A 20,521-nucleotide genomic window follows, 5' to 3' on the forward strand; every position below is an offset into this window, starting at 1 on the left:
TGCGTGTGCCAGGTGGGGACAGCAGAGATTTCCCTCGGAACCCCATGCTGTGCTGGGGTGCGGAGGTGAGGGACCACAGCAAGAGGAATGGGGTGCAGACATCGCATATAATGCTGGACGGGAGGCGCGATAGAGCAAAGCTGAACAGCGGCGTGCTGCCCCGTACATTACAGGCTGTAACTGTGTACTGCCTCGTGAAAGGGGACAGCAAGGGAGCAATCTGCTGCTCTGATCCACGGTAAACAGTAGATGCCTTGCAAACTGATCAGTACACTGGCAATGATGTGAAGCAGGACCAGACACACTGCAAGCTGCAAAATGGCGGCCGGCTGGCAAGCATTTGAATGGCTGCGTCTTAACACTACTGTACATACATCACATGCGGGAGATAATATTAGCTCCACCTTAATTTTGCCCTGTACACATGCCGGACTGTCCGCTTCGTGGGGAGAGGAGAGATAAATCCTGCGAAATATATGCTGACATGAGTGGTGGAAATAAAGGGATTCGAATGCTGCTTACGAGGCTCAGAGTCTTGATCCCTGCTGCCCAGAAGTAACGCTGCTTTGTTGTAGTGATGGAGCTTTTAGAGGGGTATGCAGTCATCTAGTTCAGCACATGCAGACCAACTACAGCTAGCATGGATTACGGGCTGTGTTTTGCTCTACTTACGGCGCTCATTACGGATCACACTGTGCATTTTTGGGTGACCTGCTGTTGTGCGACACCTGCACACAACGCCTAGAGTTCTTTAGATATCTAGAGGTATTGTCCTGGATGACAACTATCTTTGTGTGGATGTGCTGCAGCTGTTGCTATTTGACTATCAGCTGGGCCAAAATACGATAATACCTGGAGGAAGACCACACCAAGGGGCGAGAAATCACTTCTGAGTAGAGAAGGCAACTGCATATTGCGATACTCAGAGGTTGTGGAGCACTAAAAAGTCTGTTATTATACTCTGGAGTGCACGTAATTACCAACATGGGTAAGCCGGACAGACAACTGGCCAAACTCTCATTTGAATCGTGGAGGAAAGCAAATGGAGCAACAGCTCACTATGACACTGAACTGGAAACTGAAGCCACAACGGGCAACGCAATGGAAAATGTTCTCCAAGCAATTCAAAAAAGTCTGCAAGATATCCACGGAAAGCCGGATATCCTCACTCAACGAGTTGACGACATGTCGGCAAAGCTCGATAAACACGGGGGACGGCTGGACCAAGCTGAAAATCATACTGCAGCGGTGGAAGATGAAGCACACACTACGACCAGTAAATGTACAGGAATGGAGAAGCTGTTGGAGGTCATCAAGAATAAACCTGAAGATTTGGAAGGGAGATCACACCATAATAATATATGTATCGCTGGTGTTCCAGAATCCGCCATGGCGATGCATATGATAAGATGTTACTCCCTCCTTCACTGCAGGATGCTATGCTAATTGCACTTCTCAAGCCAACTAAAAATCCGGAACTTTGTGATTCTTATCGGCCACTATCACTAATCAATGTAGATACCAAAATATTAGCAAAATTACTGGCAACCAGATTACAGCCCCTCAAGCCTAATCTGATTTTACATGACCAGTCGAGGTTTATCCCTACAAGGTCCACGGCCCACAATACCAGAACACACTTTGCGCTCTCCCATTACTTCATTCCAAACACTAGGGCAGCGGCGGTTATGTTAGATGCTGCCAAATCATTTGATTCAAAAGAATGGGCGTATTTAATGGCGGTACTGCGGCAAATGTGTTTTCCCCCTATATTTCTACAGTAGGTGCAAATCTTATACACCAAGCCCACAGCACGTATACGAGTCAATAATTACACTTCAGATAACGTGTCAATAAAAAGGGGGACAAGGCAAGGATGCCCGCTGTTCCCAATGGAATTTGCAATAGCACTTGAGCCGTTGGCTTGTAAAATCAGACAGGGACATCATTATTCTGCTCTCCAATTTCCGCAGCGACCGTTACATATCTCTTTGTACGCTAATGACATGATGTGCGCGGGATCTGAAACAACATCCAGCCCCCTTGTTGCGGGAATATATTACATTTGGGAGGCAATCAGGCCTCCACATCAACTGGGCAAAATCCCTGATTATACCGCTAACTGATACAACACACCCTCACATCACGGAATTTCCTTTGGAGTGGCAATCAGTGAAATATCTTGGCATTTAGTACCACCGAGTCCCTGAAGTTGTAATCCGCACAAATTATGGTAGAGCGATAAACGAGATGGAAGACAAAATACCCATCATACCTCCAACTGAAGTGTTCCGCAGACTGACATCCTTTATGAGTTGTTTAATCTGGGCGGGTAAACAGGCATGCATAGAATTGCGAGCTTTGACGTTGCCCTATGCTAAGGGTAGCTTTAAAGGGCGGGATTTTCTGCTTTATTATTTATGTGCGCAAGCGCAATATGCGCATTATTGGTACAACCAGGTCCCCTATCTTACACATGTGGCTATAGAAGAAGGAGATGCATTGCCGACCCCATTGACAGCAATAATAACACATCATAGGCCACCTTTACATGACAAAGATATTAATACTATAGATGCAATGAATACTGCGTGTTGTAGGATGGGTAGCATGTCACATAAATTGCCATTATATGCTTTGGCACTACCGTTACACCACCATCCGGAATTATCGGTCACACATGAGGAGGTAGGCATGGGACTGCTGAGGCAGGTGGGGATAGATACTATTGGGGACCTCTACCATTCCACAACATTTAAAACACAACATAACTTTGCATATATATGCAATCCAACTCTATTGTTTAGATTTACCTACCGTAGACTTCAAGGGGCAATTAAGAAATTGTATCCCACCTATCCAGCGGAACCTCCCCAACTAGAGGCGTTACAAATGATAATTACTAATCCTAGTAACAAACACTTGGTGTCTAGACAGTACACTACTTTGCATGAAGAGATAGCGGATATGACACGTAAGGCTCACAGCAGGTGGAATGAGGTGCTTGAGGTTCTGCTTACTGAGGAAGAATGGTCGACAGCATGCTCCCTTACAGAAAGGCTGACACCTAACGGTAATCTGAGAATTTTACACCTAAAGTACCTACATCAAACTTATTACACCCCGGCCAAACTCTATAAATATGGTCTATGCCTAGATACGACATGTAAACGTTGTGGTGCTGAACCGGCATACTTCCTGCACCTTGCGTGGATCTGCCAGCAGTACAGAGTTTTTGGGAAAAGGTTACGCATATTTTAGGTGTGATGGTGGGTACATGTTTATTCAGGCTACTTTGTACTGTGCGGGCTACTAAGCGTAAGATCTGTATGATTGCGTTACTTGTTTCCAGACGAAGGGTTTCACTGTGTTGGGATAGCAAAGACGCTCCTAAAGTCAAACAGTAGCTACAAGATATTGCATACTGTCAGGACACGTTGAAGACCTATGAAGAAGAAATGCCGGCTGGATCCAGGCCAAGAGACTACTGGCAGTATTTGACGGACTATCTGCGAACGAACCAGGTTGATTAATTATATATGGTAACTGTTTCGCCCTTTTTTTGTGGTAAAGTTGACATGTTGTCATGTAGTAGCATTGCACAAATATGGTAACTGGATGAAGGATGTTGTAGCACAGGGGTCTGTATTTTGTTTCTAAGGGGCACATGCATCAAGGGTTTTTGCATTCGCAAACGGTGCGAATCGCAAAATTCGGCTGTTTGCGAATGCAAATCCCTTTTTTGGGATGCATTAAGGTTTTTGCTTTTTTCGCAATTTAAGAAATCGCAATTTATTTGCGATTTTTTAAATTGCGATTGCATTTAAGAAATCGCAATTTTGCAATTTATTAAATGCAAAGCATGATTTTTTTTAAATTGCTAAATCGCAAATAGGAAGAGGTAAATTACAATGAAGTTAACCTTCATGGTAATTTGCAAAAACTTTCAAAAATGCACAAAAGTGCATTCTTGAAAGTTTCATTTGACACACACACATGCCCTTGGGGCATGTGTGTGTGAAAAAAGTACTTAAAGGTACATTTCAGGAGTGCAGGGGGAGGGGTCCTTTGGACCCCCCTGCACCCTTGAAATTGCATTCTCATTTTGCGATTCCTTAATTGCGAATCGCAAAATGAGAATGCCTTCATTCCTGTGGGCCTCTAGGCCCATATGAATCAATGGAAAGGGATTCCTTAATTGCGATTCGCAAATTGTGAATCGCAATTAAGGAAAATTAAGAAATCGCAAAAAAAATTGCGATTTTTTAATGCATAGCCGTTTGCGAATTCTTAATTGCGATTCCTTAATTTTTGCAATTAAGAATTTGCAAACGGGAAAATTGATGCATGTGGCCGTAAGTTTGGACATGCTATGTCTTTGAAAATGCTAATAAAAATAATATTAAAAAAAAAATAATGCTGGAAATTGTCATTTATTTCTTGTTACTCATAACGTATTTTGTTGCTCTTTTTATGATATTCTGTGTAGTTGCTTTAGAGGTACAGAGAAATAGGTTATCCCTGTGGTAATAAATAATGTTAACATAAAAGTATTCATTCTTCTTAGTCCAATGTGTGCAATACTGGGAATAATTAAATAAGGATTCTTGTTGTGTAAATGATGCCCCTGATCCCTTTATGGGATTGGTAGACTAGAAACCCAAAAGCAATGTTTCTATGTCAATGACACTTTGAATAGTGTTTGGCAGGGCTACAATAAATTGTCTTTCACATTCACCGCTGGTGCTTTGAACCAAGTTCACCCATGTCATCTGTTGCTGGAAAGTCACATGTTGTAGAGTTGCACCAAAGTTGTAACTCATGCAACAATCCCCACACAGTCACGGTCCTCAGCATTTCTCCCCTCATATACTCCCTTGATTTCTCCTTCACTATAAAACCTTGGGCCTTATTTGGCATTTGGTGGATGTATGACATCTACCAAAAATAACAGTTGCCCCGTTTAGCCTATTTAGAGCATTTAGAGGCACTGTGTACTCTAAATGGAGCTGATGAGATATCCACCAATTTTTTTATGAAACTACTGATTCTTACATTTTCTGATAAATGCCTTTTGTTGTTTATTCTCCTTCGTTCTGTCCTACAATTATTATATAAACATCTGTGCCCAATTCTCCCAGGCACATCCTCTTATTATTACTAGCTTCACAGTCACCTAACATAGCCCACCTTGCAAACAATTCTGCTCTACACTATCTCCAGCCCCAAGGTTCCCCAGCATCATCAATACTTCATGACCCCTCTAACCTACCGGTCACTTAATTTACTCCTGTCTCTAACACCACCCCACCCCAGTTCACCAGACCATCAGTGCCTTACTCTTCCTCTCAAATATTCTCTGCCTCGCTATCACACTTTTACTACTTGGGATTTTTAAAAGTTCCGCTAACTACTTTTTTGTGGACTCAGACTCCTCTTGAGTGAATTTTCTCATGGAAGTGGCAAATGCAGTTGGTTTCATTTTGTAAGAAATATGGCCCCAACAAGTTAAAAAAGAAATCTTCCAGAGAGGCAAAATGCCTGAGAGCACAGCCTATTCACCAGTAGGAGGGTATATGTTCATATAAGGTCAGGGTGAAGGTAAATAAAGACAGCTTTGCGTGGATCTTCTCAAATTGTACATTTTTATGGTGAAAACTAAAAATGGTTTGCTCCATCAAGATAAGATGAATGACTTACACAAAACAGCAGTGACCGGCAGGCCTTCAAAGGAAAAGATGGCAATTACACTGAGAAATGGGTAGTGTGTGCAAAGGTTTCCAATCAAAAATGGGAGATTGATCACTTTTAATTTTTGTTAATTATTACTGGATGTTTGGTATAGAAGCTATTCCAGAGTTACACAATCATTTCAATTATTTCTTATGTATTTGTTTATTTATTTATGGTTGTATTTAATCATTAATTAAACATGAACCATTGTCCACTTGTCACAGTAGAGAAAAAGAGACAACACTGCACAAATATGTAAGAAGGCTAAGACCTAATAATACTGAGAAAAAATAAGAAAAAAAGAAATACCAGAAATCTCAATTTTAGAGACACAAGTATTAAGATCCTAGAAAATAAATTATCTCTAGCCAAACAGCAAGGTTTTGAGTCTTTTCCTGAACAGTAGATATTCAGTAGTATGTTTTAATTTTTTTAGATAATGTGGGATACAGTTCCAACATTCAGGACCCACATCTCCCAGTGCTCTAACTCTAGTTTTCTGTTTATAAAATCAAGGAATTCTGAAATATTTGGAGTCAATATACCTTACAGTTTTATTCAGATATACTTAAAAAACACCTTGCTAGTGGAGACTTTCCTAGATCATAGAAAGTCCTGCGATTAGGCTCAGACTATTTAATATAATCATCAGCTTGATGGAGGTCAATAAATACCTTTCCTAGCCTCAGAAACACTTTCAGTCCCCTTCAAACCGAATACAATAGTCAACATAAAATTCTGTATAGATTGGAGAGGTTCATAATAGTCACAGGCTCACAGCCATTTAGTAGATTACAATAATCTAACCTAGGCAGAATGCAAACTCATTATTCAACTATGGAATTTTGTGGGGGAAAAACATAAAAGCATTTTTCAAAGTTTTTTGCTGGAAGAAACACAGAGACAGTTAATCATCTGTTTAAAAGCCCAATGATTTTAACACTTTTAAAGATGACAGGGGTGGATTGGGGTACTAGATTTCAACCGTTGCAATCAAATCAGCACAGAACTGTACTGTCAAAAGAGGGCCTCCCAATATTCCTTTAGTTAGGGACAGCTTAGTCATGCAGGCAAAGCCTAGATCATAGGTATGGGAGTCAATTTTGAGATGAAATACAGAATACCACAGCTGTCATGGCACAATAATGAATGAATGTCAAGTCATAGTTGTTAGTTTGGTAAAAATACATTTGTGTGAGTTAATTGCTACAAACTAATAGAATACAACAATAAAAATGATCCAAGTCAAGAAAGCAGACAAATGATAAATGAAATACCTTTAGAAATTGGCCACTTAACGTACAGTCAATATATAATGTATGCATTCATTATGTGATCATTAACACTGAAAATAACACTTGTAGTGATGATCTTTTGTTTGCTATTATCAGCTAATAGTGATCTGTGTTTATCTTGTCAAATTGGTGCTCCAAAGACATAGATTGAATGTCAGTCTATATCTTCTGATAAATTGCTAATTATTCTTTTAACATGGGTATTAGCTATTACTTTATTTTCTGACAGCAAAGTGAGAGGAGTTTTTAAAGTGAATTATGTGACAATCTTGCTGCTGTACAGGGAGTGTGAAAGGAGAGGCTATATGATGTCTCTTATTGCAACAGAGAAGAAAATGTAAATACCAGTAAATTAACTATATGCATTCAACAGTTAGTAAAGCAAAAATAAAGCATATTTGTTTGTAATTCTGAATTGCGCTGGAAACAGACATTTTAGTATGATCAAAACAAATCAAGACACTTTAGTTGTCAAAACACAAATAATCACATAAAAACATATTATTTCATATTATTATTTGAGTGCTATGTAGTGTTATCAGTAAAACTGTATGTCTGTGAACATAGAGTGACATTTCAATAGGAAAAGAGTCTCTCTATAAATTGCAGTGTGCTACAAAATAATTCTTTAATTATATAAAAAAAGTCCCACCTCATGTCCATTGGCCCCTCAACTACAGAAGCTTATCAACCCAGTGATGAACCCTTTGTTGGCTATTTAGGGTAGTCTGTCCTTAGGCCCCACCACTCAAGGTTTTTGGAAAGAAAGCAACTGTTGAAATAAAAAGTAGAATAGTGGAATAGTGCGAAATGGGCTGACCCTGTGTTTTCTTTGTGAGAAGCAGCATCATTCCATCTCAGATGTAACTTTCTTGTGAAACATGTTGTCGATCATCTAAGGGTAACCTTAATGATGGTCCTCATGATAAGCATTGCCTCCGTATTCAGTGCGATGTTTACAGTGCTATCCAGGTAACATTCACAAACATTATCATTATATTACCCAAAAATAAATACAAAAGGGTAATTGTATGAGACGTCTCTGCACATAGATTATACAGAGTATGAACAATTCCATTGAGGATATCTACATGATTAAGAACAGGGTAGGCCATTTATTTGTCTTCATTGTCCTTGCATACCATCAAGGCATACTGGGTAGTACTGGATTTGGAGTTCTGAATGTCTCCTGAGAGTAAGAGCCACTTAGATGAAAGTTTTTTGGAATATCAGTGCCACAATCAAAGAAAATGGGAAGGATTGTAATGGTGCCATCAGTCGTCAGCTATCTCTGATTTTTTATCCAGATGTTCAGGCACATATTTCTGCAGAAAGGTTTAGCACTACACTTTTAGGTTAGAAAGTGCTGCACAACTATCAAATAACGAATCACCATGAATCACCATGTTTATTGAGCAGTCATTTTATTTTTTAGTGTCATGTAGTTCCATTGAGTAAATGCCCAGAATACATACATTGCTTCTATGTGGTATTTAATTCATAACTGTTGTATAATTCCAGCATGTATGGAGCAAATCAGCATAAGCAAGTGTATTCAGAGATTTGATAGGATACTGGTCGTCTATATCATATACTCATGTTCTGTCTAGTGTTGTAATACAAGTCAAATTAATTTGTATCTATAATATGATAGAATTCCAATGCATTTTCTCTCACGTCTTCACTGATCATGGGCACAGTTTCTTCACTATGGCTGTGAAAATTCCTATAAAATAGCAAATTTATCGTCAAGATAACTTGTCTCCGCACCAAGGCTGCTGAATGAAAAGGAAAACGGATTATCATAAAAAAATGTGTTCTCATGTGCGATAGACTGCCTGCCTTGGCTGTCAGGTATGATATGACTGTGATGCACCCCTCACTATGGAAGCTATTTCGGTGCTAATGATTACCTGTCAAGGAATTCATCAAATATATGTTGTCTGCTTCAATATTATTAACTGATTCTTCTTTTATAATTGCCACATTACGTTTAATATGTGTTGCAATGTTTTTTCATATTTACTACACGAGAGCGGTTTCTCACAAAACCATGTAAAATGCTAGTTCAGTATTCTAGTGTGTGCTGTCTTTGGAGAAAGGGTGAAGGGGACCTCAATACTTGTTTCTCATGTCATGCTCCCAATGTGAATTTCCTCTCTGTGCTTTTATTCGAGTATTGTGGGAGGAAACATGTCTGTTGGTCCCACTCTAGAAAGAAATGAGTGTACCTGACTTTCCTAAAAGCCATGGATAATCTACTTAGAGTGGTCTAGAAAGACCACGTTGTGCAATGACAAAGTGTGGTGGTAACACTCTGTTACCACCACACTTGAATGTTGAAATGTTCTTTGAACTATTGTTCCAGTGCTACTCCGGAAATGATTTTCCCTTTAACATTACCTTATCCCTGAAATACCAAATCATGCATTCATTCACCAGTGGGGACCATAACACTGCACTCTTCTCTATTATCAGTTTTGCTCTATTTCAGGGATCGGTGAAACACAACGGAGTAATGCTGTAACATTGGCGGAGTGTCTAAACCTAATTTGTCTCTTTAGCTATTTACACTTGCAGTCTAAATAAGTTTTACCATGGTTTATCAACAAATGACATTTTATTCAGACACAACGCCATAATGGCCATGGACCAGCTAGTAAAAAAATAGGCGTAGGGAAATACCAGACCAGCTTTAATTTTCCATAACTCTAATTTTATTAAAAGCCAACTTTAGCACGTCTGACATTTATGCATTTATTACATCTTTATTCAAAGTAACTTCATCAAAATTAATTTAAAAAATGATCATTTTATTTAAAGCTCGGAAATATTTAGACATTTAAAGTTCAGATCGAAGTTTAGTAGAGAACAGATAGTCCCAAATTAATCCTCTCTTAGCATCCCTAACTTACACCCTCATCTTATCCTTATGTCCTGCAAAGAAAACAAAGAAATATTCAAAGGGTCTTACATCCAGGAATCGATCAGTAATCCGGCAGCGTCTCACGAAGAAATCGAAAGAGCGGTTGACTTGAAGTAAAAACAGGTTTTTTTTTGCACTAATTCTCAAACTTAATCTAACTAAAAGTATCTATCAACATCAACTCGGGTTCTGATTGCACAAATTCGGGGTGGATGAGCATCACCTCATCATTACAGCACGGTTCACCATGATTCAGCAACCTAATAGAGAACTATTGTTAAAAGATAGTCTTTGGCCTAGGCATATCCTTGACTTGTAACTTCGGGCTGCTTTCTCACGTTCAGTAAAGTCAAGCATTCGTATTTTGGCAGCCATCCTGACTTCCAGGGTACAGCAGCCTTGAACTTTTCATCCAAGCACAGGCAGCTCACTCTCACTTGCGGGCCTTTGGTGCACATGCGCATGCGCATTGCAGCACTCGCTCGCAGTTATTCAGAGCGGCCATATTTCGGCTAGGCCTCAGGGGCCTTCTTGGAACTATCGTAGAAACAAACACAAAACCATGTTAAATATAGAACTAAAATCCCTTCTGTTTTCCTTCCCCCTTACTAAGGCTTCCCCATTAGTTAATACCTAGCAGGTAAGCCAAATAAATGTGTTTATACTTACGTTTCCGACGATTTTCCAGCACAAAAAAAGGGTACAACAAGCACATTTACGCTGCATTAATTTATATTTAAGCCGCGCATTAGTTCACATTACAATAACAACACAACTTAGTCAATTAAATTGCTTCATGCAGGCAAATTAGTATTCCCATGTGTATATATGTATGCATCTTATACTAAAGTTGATTAATCATACCACAATACTCAATTAGCAAATGTTAAGGTTATGGGACATTAATTTCACAAGGGGTATACAAAATTTTGCTTTACCACCTCGCTCCATCACTATAATATTTGCTTTATCCTTAAACACTTGTGAGGCCAAAAGACTTCAAAGAACTGGTCGGTTGATGTAGCAGTTACTGGAGAATGATTTTCATTTTGATTGTCTTATACTTCAAATATTTTGTATATCCTCTGCTGACATTGCCACCCCAAGTATATTAGTGTGTGTCTAAAAATTAGTTTGTTATGCTAGTTCTTTTGCAGCAAATAATAGATTGGTACAGAAACAGGAGCATATGTTACATTATATCAGGATGCAAAGAACTTGATTATTTTTCTATTTTTTTTGCTTTACAGATGTTGATGAAATCGATTTGACTGGGTCATCTGTCCTGTGTAAGTTTCTTCACTTTTATATTTCTTCACCTGCATGAAAAATATAAGCTGCTGAAGAGAGTGAGCTGTAAAACTTTAGAGGAGAACTTACAACATGAAGGCAATGACTTTCAGAGGTCATTTTAATTTAATGAATTGCTTAGATCAAAACACATAATCAGTTGCGTTATTGAGGTACACAAAACTGTGGGTCCGATTCACAGAACTAACTTAAGACAAAATCCTAAACTTACTACTTTTGGTATTCACTGAAGTTAGGATTTTGTTTTAAGTATGTCTTGAGACAGACTTAAGACAGACTTAAGTTAGGATTTTGTCTTAAGTCTGTCTTAAGTCTGTCTTAAGACAAACTTAAGACAAAATCCTAACTTCTGTGAATACCAAAAGTAGTAAGTTTAGGATTTTGTCTTAAGTTAGTTCTGTGAATCAGCCCCTCTGTTTCCACATAGTTTTTCAAATTTAGGTTAAACACATGTATGGATTTTTTTGTTTGAAGATCTGTGGGTTCTTGTTTAAGAGCCTTTACAAAGTTTGTAATGTGTTAATTTGATGATCTGAAAGTCCTCACAACATTTATTAAGGTGGATCTTGAATTAAGCTTCTAGACTACTACAATGTGATATAAAATTTGAGCCAAGATGGACTTGTTTATCCAATATTAATCAGAGTAATATAAATTAGAAACATTTCTCAATTTTCAACTGTTTTAATTATCAAAAACTTCACAGGCTTTGCTTTGTGTGAAGCTCCTTATGATTAAAAAAAGCATAGGCGATATCAATAATTGTGGCTTCAAAGTGCTAGCACAAGCAAGCACAGACAAAAAAGCAGTAGTATTACTATAGGAAGTGTAAACGTACACAATGACCTTTGTGAATCCGGCACTCAATCATTCGAGGTATCATTACATCATGAACCTGTACTATGTGCTCTGGTGACTTTTTCTTTTGGTTATGTGATTGTTGTACTTGCTTCTGACCGTATTGCCCCTTCAAAGTAGAAACTCATTTACTTTGCTGATGAAGCTAGATGGAGAAAGATAGATAGCTTTATATATTTTCAAAAATGATTGGCATTTGAGATAGTGTAACCAGATTTTCTAACTGACTGTAATAAATATATAATTTTGGGGGAAACTGTGGTGAAAATACTCACATTTCGAGGTTGTCATAGGGATGGTGAGACCTAACCCACCTGGTGATTGGCAAGATTGCCTGGCAAAAAACAAAAATACTGGAAGAGTTCATTCAGAATTCTGTATGTAAGGTTCCCTCAAGGGTGAATCTCTCAGGTATCTGGCACACTTGCTTTGCTTATTTAGTCTTCTTTAAAGTATGTTTTTATGACCTACCACTTTCAAAGTTCATCAACCTCCACTGGATCAAAAGTGTTTAAAGATTAAAGACCAGTGGTGGTTCCTTTAGCAGATGTCGCCTTTTAGGCAGAGAAGGGATGGAAGTGGTTGTCAGTGGATTGGACTGCTACAAGACAACAGATTGGAAACGTTTGAGCTTCCTTTACATACATATTGATACCAGCGTGCCTGTTTGGAGGTTTTCCCTGGGTGACACATCACTCGATTCTACCACAGACTGCAAGATACTGCCAAACCAGATATCTGAAGAATACTGTATATCAATCAATCAATCAAGGCATTTATAGAGCGCACTACTAACCCGGAGGGTCTCAAGGCGCTTGGGGGGGGGGGGGGGTTCCTCTACTGCTCGAACAGCCAGGTCTTGAGTTTCTTCCTGAAGGAGAGGTGGTCTTGGGTCAGGCGGAGGTCGGTTGGGAGGGTGTTCCAGGTCTTGGCGGCCAGGTAGGAGAAGGACCTTCCTCCTGTTGTCGCTCTTCGGATGCGGGGGACGGCGGCGAGGGCGTGGTTGGTCGATCGGAGGGGGCGTTTGGGAGCGTAGAAATTGAGGCGGTTGATGAGGTAGCTCGGGCCATGGTCGTTAGGGCTTTGTGTGCGTGCGTGCGTGAGGAGACGGAAGGTGATTCTCTTGTTGACGGGGAGCCAGTGCAGGTCTCTCAGATGTCCGGAGATGTGGCTGCGTCGGGGGATGTCGAGGATGAGTCTGGCTGAGGCGTTCTGGATCCGCTGGAGTCTCTTCTGGAGCTTGGCGGTGGTTCCGGCGTAGAGGGCGTTGCCGTAGTCCAGTCGGCTGGTGACGAGGGCCTGGGTGACTGTCTTCCTGGTCTCGGTGGGGATCCACCGGAAGATCTTCCGTAGCATGCGCAGGATGTTGAAACAGGACGCGGAGACAGCGTTGACTTGTCTGGTCATGGAGAGGGAGGAGTCCAGGATGAAGCCCAGGTTGCGTGCGTGGTCTGTCGGTTAGGGTGCGGTGCCCAGGGCGGGGGGCCACCAGGAGTCATCCCAGGCGGAGGGCGAGGAGCCCAGGATGAGGACTTCCGTCTTGTCTGAGTTCAGTTTCAGGCGGCTGGTCGTCATCCACTCGGCTACGTCTTTCATCCCTTCGTGGAGGTTGGTTCTGGCGGCGGCGGGGTCGTTGGTCAAGGAGAGGATCAGCTGGGTCTCGTCGGCGTAGGAGATGATGTTGAGGTTGTGTTGGCGTGCGATGGCCGCAAGGGGGCTCATGTAGACGTTGAAGATGGTGGGGCTGAGCGAGGAGACCTGAGGAACGCCACAGATGACTTCCGTGGCTGCAGATCTGAACGGTGGTAGGCGGACTCTCTGTGTCCTTCCAGCGAGGAAGGAGATGATCCACTCCAGGGCCTTCTCCTGGATTCCGATGTTGCTGAGGCGCTGCACTAGGGTGTGGTGGCAAACAGTGTTGAACGCCGCGGAGAGGTCTAGGAGGATGAGGGCCGCTGTTTCACCGTTGTCCAGCAGGGCTCGGATGTCATTGGTGGCAGCGATGAGGGCGGTCTCGTTGCTGTGGTTGGCTCGGAAGCCAGACTGTGAGGGGTCGAGGGATCCATTCGTCTCGAGGAAGGCGGCCAGCTGCTTGTTGACGGTCTTCTCGATGACTTTGGCTGGGAACGGGAGGAGCGAGATGGGCCGGTAATTCTTGAGTTCGGTGGGGTCCGCTGTTGGCTTCTTTAGTAGAGCGCTGAGTTTGGCGTGCTTCCAGCTCTCAGGGAAGGTGGCGGTGTCGAAGGAGGTGTTGATGATGTCCCGCAGGTGGGGTGCGATGACAGCGTCGGCCTTGTTGAAGACGTGGTGGGGGCAGGGGTCGGTCGGAGATCCGGAGTGGATAGAGTTCATCGTGCAGATGGTGTCTTCCGTGCTGATCTGGGTCCAGGCGCTGAGGGTGGTGGTGGGGGGCGTTGGTGCGGTCGTTGGGAGCGCTGTTTGTGGGCTGAAGCTGTTGTGTATGTCAGCGATCTTGTTGTGGGAGTAGGAGGCGAGGGAGTTGCAGAGGTCTTGCGACGGGGTGATGTCGTTGTTTCCGGCGTTGGGGTTGGAGAGCTCTTTCACGATGTTGAAGAGTTCCTTGCAGTTGTGTGCGTTGTTGTCCAGCCGGTCCTTGAATGCTGTTTTCTTGGTGGCGCGGATCAGTTGATGGTGCTTCCGGGTGGCGAGCTTGAGGGTGGTCATGTTGTCCGGTGTTGGCTCCCTTCTCCAGGCTTTCTCGAGGGCTCGGCAGTTCTTCTTGGAGCTCTTGAGTTTGTCGGTGAACCATGGGGCCTTCTTGCTGCCGGGTCTGCTAGGCGGGGTCCTCAGTGGGGCGAGGTCGTCTGCACAGTTGCTGATCCACTTCGTGAGGTTGTCGGCGGCCTGGCTGGGGTTCGCTGAGCTGGCGGGAGGGTGCTGGCTCAGGGAGGCGGCGAGCTGGTCTGCTGTGATCTTGTTCCAGTTTCTTCGAGCAACCTGTTGCTGGTGGTGGTGGATCGTGGATCTTCTGAAGTTGAAGTGGACGCAGCTGTGGTCCGTCCAGTGGAGTTCGGTGGCGTGGCTGAAGACGATGTCTTTGCTGGATGAGAAGACAGCGTCGAGTGTGTGTCCGGTGAGGTGGGTGGGGGTGGTCACCAGCTGCTTGAGTCCGAGGTTGGCGAGGTTGTCAAGCAGGGTGGTGGTGTTGCGGTCGTTGTTGTTCTCCAGGTGGAAGTTGATGTCCCCCAGGAGGATGTAGTCAGCGGAGGGGAGGGCGTGCGGGCTGATGAAGTCGGCGATGTTTTCGCTGACTTGTGTGCGTGGTCCCGGGGGTCGGTAGATGAGGGTGCCTCTGAGGGTGGTTTTGGGGTCCGTGTGGATCTGGAAGTGCAGGTGTTCGGCGGTTGTCAGGGTGTCGTCGGTGTTGGTCGTGATGCGGATGGTGTCCCTGTAGATGATGGCGATGCCTCCTCCAGTCTGGTTGCCTCGGTCTCTTCGGGTGATCTTGTAGCCCTCTGGGATGGCGATGGCGATGTCGGGCGCTGAGGAGTCATTCATCCAGTTTCCGTGAGGAAGACGATGTCGGGGTTGTGGTGTCGAGGAGGTTCCAGAGTTCGATGGTGTGTCTGTGGGCGGAGCGGGTGTTGAGTAGGATGCACTTGAGGTGGTTGCTGCTGGTGTTTGGCTTGGCGGGTGCTGGTGCGGGGCAGGTCCGGATACAGGAGAACTTGCAGGCGTGACAGCTGAAGGGTCCGTGGGTTCGTCTCGGGGTGGCTCGGTAGCATCCCGGGATTCGACCGGTGTTGAGTGCGTTGAGGGTGGAGGCGTCGTACATCTGGCGGGTGGGCTGGAGTCTGCGGGGGCCAGGGTTCCTGGCACTGGGCACGGTCCAGGCGCGGACGGGCGCAGACGGGCTACACATTGGTGGCATATCACAATGTGTACTTGCCAGAGATGCCTTTGGGGTGCCCTCCTAGATTCAAGCAGGTGGAGTCCACGGTTAATTAAATTCAGATTCTCGTCATAACAATAATTAAAAGAATTAGAGGCACAACTGAACAAAAGCAAGTTATTTAATGATAGAAGGTCAATTTGTATTGAATTCCTTTATTTTGAGAACTACCTGGAAAGTGTGGTAACAAAACCACCATTCTGCCAACATTTTAAAAAATTTTCATGAGTACTTCTACAAAATTGCATTTAGAATATATTGGTTTTACTTGACTTGATTTAAAATTGTATTGCAATATTGACTATTTGAAGCATTTCTTAAAAATGTACTTGGGGGTAGAACCTGTGCCAACAGCCTGTGTAAAGATGAGCTTGTTAATTTACTCTTTGTAGTTTGAGTTCTATGTTTGAGTATCATCACTTTCAAACTTCACCAGCTGCAACTTCATGTGTTAGTCTATTATATTTTCATTGGGGATTTGCTAGGGTTTTTCAATTCACAATAAATGTAGTTAATCACCTAATACACATTTAAGTATGTTTGTTATATGTGTAGGTTATTTGTTTGTGTATTGTTAATGGATGGAAATGTGTGATTGTTCAGAATGTTAAAAGGTGATTTCTTACCTTTGTCCAGATGAGATAGCATGTTCTTTGAAACCAAGGATGAGTCTACAGTGTTTGGGTTAGATAAGCTGAATCTATTATTGCTTGGAAATAATCTTACAATTCCCCAGTAGGTTATGTGGAATACAGTTGGCTTTACATAAATTTCAGTTTGTAATTCCTTATTACATATTTCCCATAAAGTATTTATTTAAATTAATTTGTATGAGAAAAAAGGAGTGTTATAAACTGAATTACAATTTGGAAATGTAAAATTAATCCACATAATTAAAAAGAGTTTATGGACATTATCCTATTTTTATTTATTCAGAGAATCAAAAAAGAGTATATAGAGAACTGTTTGAAATCAATAGATTTCTAGGGCTCCTCACTGTCCACATGTAGGAAAGTCCACTAAAATGCACATGCAGGAATGTTCCGAAACAATTTTTTTTCTATCATAAAAACTTTGTTGTGGACAAAAACCTCTCTTCCAACCTACTGCGATATATAGGCCAATTTTATTTTTGCCAGTAAAGGCAATTACCTAAGACTTTTTACTGGAGCAAAGTTGAATATGTATCAAGGATGGGAAGAGACCTGCACCACAATCCCCACATTTTCAATTACCTCTCACATTAGAACGATCACTTTTTGGCACTTGTCCCTTCGAGAAAAATCATAGACAATCCTCTTGGTACCTCTCAAATTTGTTGTAAATTTCTGAAATCACTACATATTTTTGGCTGTAGAGTACCACATACATTTGATAATATTATGGTGTATATGCTTCTATCAGATATGATTTTATTTATGAATGAAATGATATTGGATTGTTGTGGGATTGGATTAGAAAATTATACCCTTTTAAAGCCCTACTCAGTCCCAAATAGCTTTCCACTATTAGGTCAAGCAGAACCAGCAGCGTTCTGTGCAGGTAACAGCGGTGGGGCCACATGGGGGGAGTTTGCTCAAAGATGCAGAGGGAACATTAAATAAATAATTAATGTTCCCTCTGCATCGTCCATCAAAATCCCCCCAACTCAGCTCCACCACATAACTGCAGTTACCTGCACGGTCCGCAGCTGAGCAGAGCTCTGCTTCATCTGTCCAAATGTGTGAATCTATATATTCAATACAACCTTATTTGCCAGAACAGGCTTCGGCAAAGCCGATGGGTCTGGCTTTTTATTAGGAGAAATGTTTGTTAGTAGTGGGGCGATTATGTGTGTGAGGGTCCCCATTGTCAAAGAAGAAAAATCCCATTATGGAGCAGCATTTTGGACTACAGCAATGTGGTAGCTGTGGCAAGGTTCCTTTACTTAAAGAAAAACATTAGTAGAGTTAAGCTAAATCCTCAAATAAATGTAATGTGAAAGAGTCATAAGAAGAGTGTGTACACTACACATGGTGAAGTTAAAATATTTCTTCATATGTACTTTGGACTAAGTGTCATTGCAGGTTTAAGAATGACCATATGCCAGCCTGTCCATACTTTTTGAAACAAGTCATTAATTCCAAACAAGCTATAATGACAGCAAACTAAAAAAAATGATTGTGAGAGAGTAATCAGTGATTAGCACTCTGTCTTATTGGCATCTAAACAGCTTGCACTTCCTGCACAAAAAATACATAAATAATCAATACAATTCTGAGTGTCGCATTGGACAGGGGGAAGTCACAAGGTCAGGCTGATCTCAATTGAGCATGGGTCAGATGAAGGGGCAAGTTCTTCCTGTTGAAGTGTTACCATCAGAGTCTGGCACAAAGAGTTCCATTTACAGTGAAGGAGGACGAAAGAGTAGCACAAAGGGCAGACCTGGCATCATGGGTTGTCATTGTTTTAACACAAAGATCCAGTCGGGTATTGCATTAGGTGAAGGTCAATTTTTATCAGGGCACAGACTCCTAAAGCCTCGAAAAACTAATTCAGCAAACAAGAGGATAGAAGGAAACAATGCTTTGTGATGAATGGCAGGCCTGTATGACAGCCCATTCATACAATGTCAAACTATGAACAGAGCTGATAACCAGTGGTTGAAGGGGGATAATCAAAAGCCTCGTCCTCCTTTCTATCTACTTCTTATTTTACTTTTTTGTCACTTTAGTTCAAGTGATTGACTAACAACCCTGCTTGTAAGACACGGTTTAAATAATTTTTGTAAAAACTAGTTTCATGTAGATAGTTGGTGCTAAGGGAGCAAATGGATTTTCCACTGAAAGAATTAACAAAGTTACCAGTTATACTAAACAAACCTCACACATGTATGAAGACCAAGATCTCTCGTGCAGTCCACATACAGATTCTCAAAACGCAAAGGGACTTATTTACTAAGATTATATCTGGGTTTTGTCACTTATGTGGCCCAGTTCAGACCCCCAATTTTTTTTTTATTTACTAAGCCGTGCAAGGACACTTTGGGCCCGATTCCGATACAGTTAGGAAAGCATTTCAACCTAGGGCCCCATTACGATGCGGTTATGAAGGCCTCCTAACTGCATTTGCTCCTTCCAAATCGGATCGGGAACATGTCTTCTCGACCGAGGGCCAGATTATGATGCCGTTAGGAACAGAGGCTCCAATAGAAGTCAATGGGAGTCCACCCAAATCATATCTGAAAGCATACGGATGCATCATACTCGGTCGGTCGGACTCTCCCGATCTGAGTCGGTTGGAATCCATTTCCAAACCGATCGGCCCTTAATGTGGCTTTGTGTGATTTAGTAATTACAATGTAACACAAGTCATTACATTGCACTGCCTTGCATTTCTTACATTGGGAAGGCATTCCATTGATGTCACACAGGGATTTCCATGCATCCACCCATGGATTTTGCACTTTCCAAGATTCACAAAGACTTGTAAATCAGGGAATGCATCAAAATGCTATGCTTTACTCAGTGAGGACAAATAACTGTATTTCTCCTTGTTTTTTCCGCTTTCCAAATGAGATGCATTTTACAGTGCACATAGGACCTCATTATGAGTGGTTCGTTAAATTCTGTGCCGAGTGCAAACACCTGTTTAGACATGTTATACCTGGCCTCCTTGGCATGGTTTCCCAACGCACAGCAATGCACTGCCCCGTGAACCTGATGAAACTGATGCAGGGCCTGTCATCGGACCAAATAACTGCTGCACGCCATGTTCGACGCACCCTACGCACCAGTCTATGGAGTCCAAGACACCACACCAACTCCGACAAAGGCCCTGCTGTGCGGCTAAAAGAAATGAAGCCTCATGTGACCATAGCTGAAGAAATTGACACAGCACATCCAGCGCATCCCAATTTCCATGCATCGCACCTGTGTGCCGTGTTTTTCCGATGCCGCACACGCAGACAAGAACTATTTTGGAGTTGATGCATCACAACCCCCTACAGTCCAAATTTGATGCATCACTTCTCCTGCGTGCAGCATAACTGTTGCACTGCACTCCCAAAAACTCAGGAACTGACACATTGCTGTGTTTCTGGTTCTACCCTCCTTGGCAGCTGTTTTGCCTTGTTGATTTTGATGCATTTCAGGTACTTCGTGGAAAAATCAAACGACTATAGATTTTTTGGACAGAATTGGTTGATACCTTTTAAAGTCACATTAGTGTTTATGTCTGATTTTTGTAATTTTGGTATTGTTTGGTTTACATAAAGATACTTTATTTTTCTATATGGATGTGGTCCATTTGATGTGTTTTCAATGTATTACTGTGTGTGTTATGTACAATTAATTTACACGTGGCCTCTGAGATGGGTCTGCCTGCTCATGCCAAGTTATCCTGGGTGTGTATCCTCTTATCTTGCCTAGAAGGAAATGTCACTTTTTGGACAGGGTGTATACCACTGCCAACCAGAAACCCCCATTTCTAACATTGGTGGCAGTG

General features: G+C 42.2%; 1 protein-coding gene across 1 annotated transcript in view; it reads left to right on the plus strand.

The window, feature by feature from the left end:
- Window positions 1-20,521, plus strand: part of LOC147692933 (inter-alpha-trypsin inhibitor heavy chain H3-like) — a 395,157-nt gene that overhangs the window by 294,811 nt on the left and 79,825 nt on the right. Inside the window, exon 16 of the mRNA XM_086939194.1 lies at window positions 11,205-11,243. Within this exon, the coding sequence (XP_086795320.1) occupies window positions 11,205-11,243 (39 nt within the window). The remainder of the gene's footprint in view (window positions 1-11,204; window positions 11,244-20,521) is intronic.

Source organism: Lissotriton vulgaris, chromosome 9 (genome assembly GCF_964263255.1).
Source record: "Lissotriton vulgaris chromosome 9, aLisVul1.2, whole genome shotgun sequence".
Lineage (NCBI taxonomy): Eukaryota > Metazoa > Chordata > Amphibia > Caudata > Salamandridae > Lissotriton > Lissotriton vulgaris.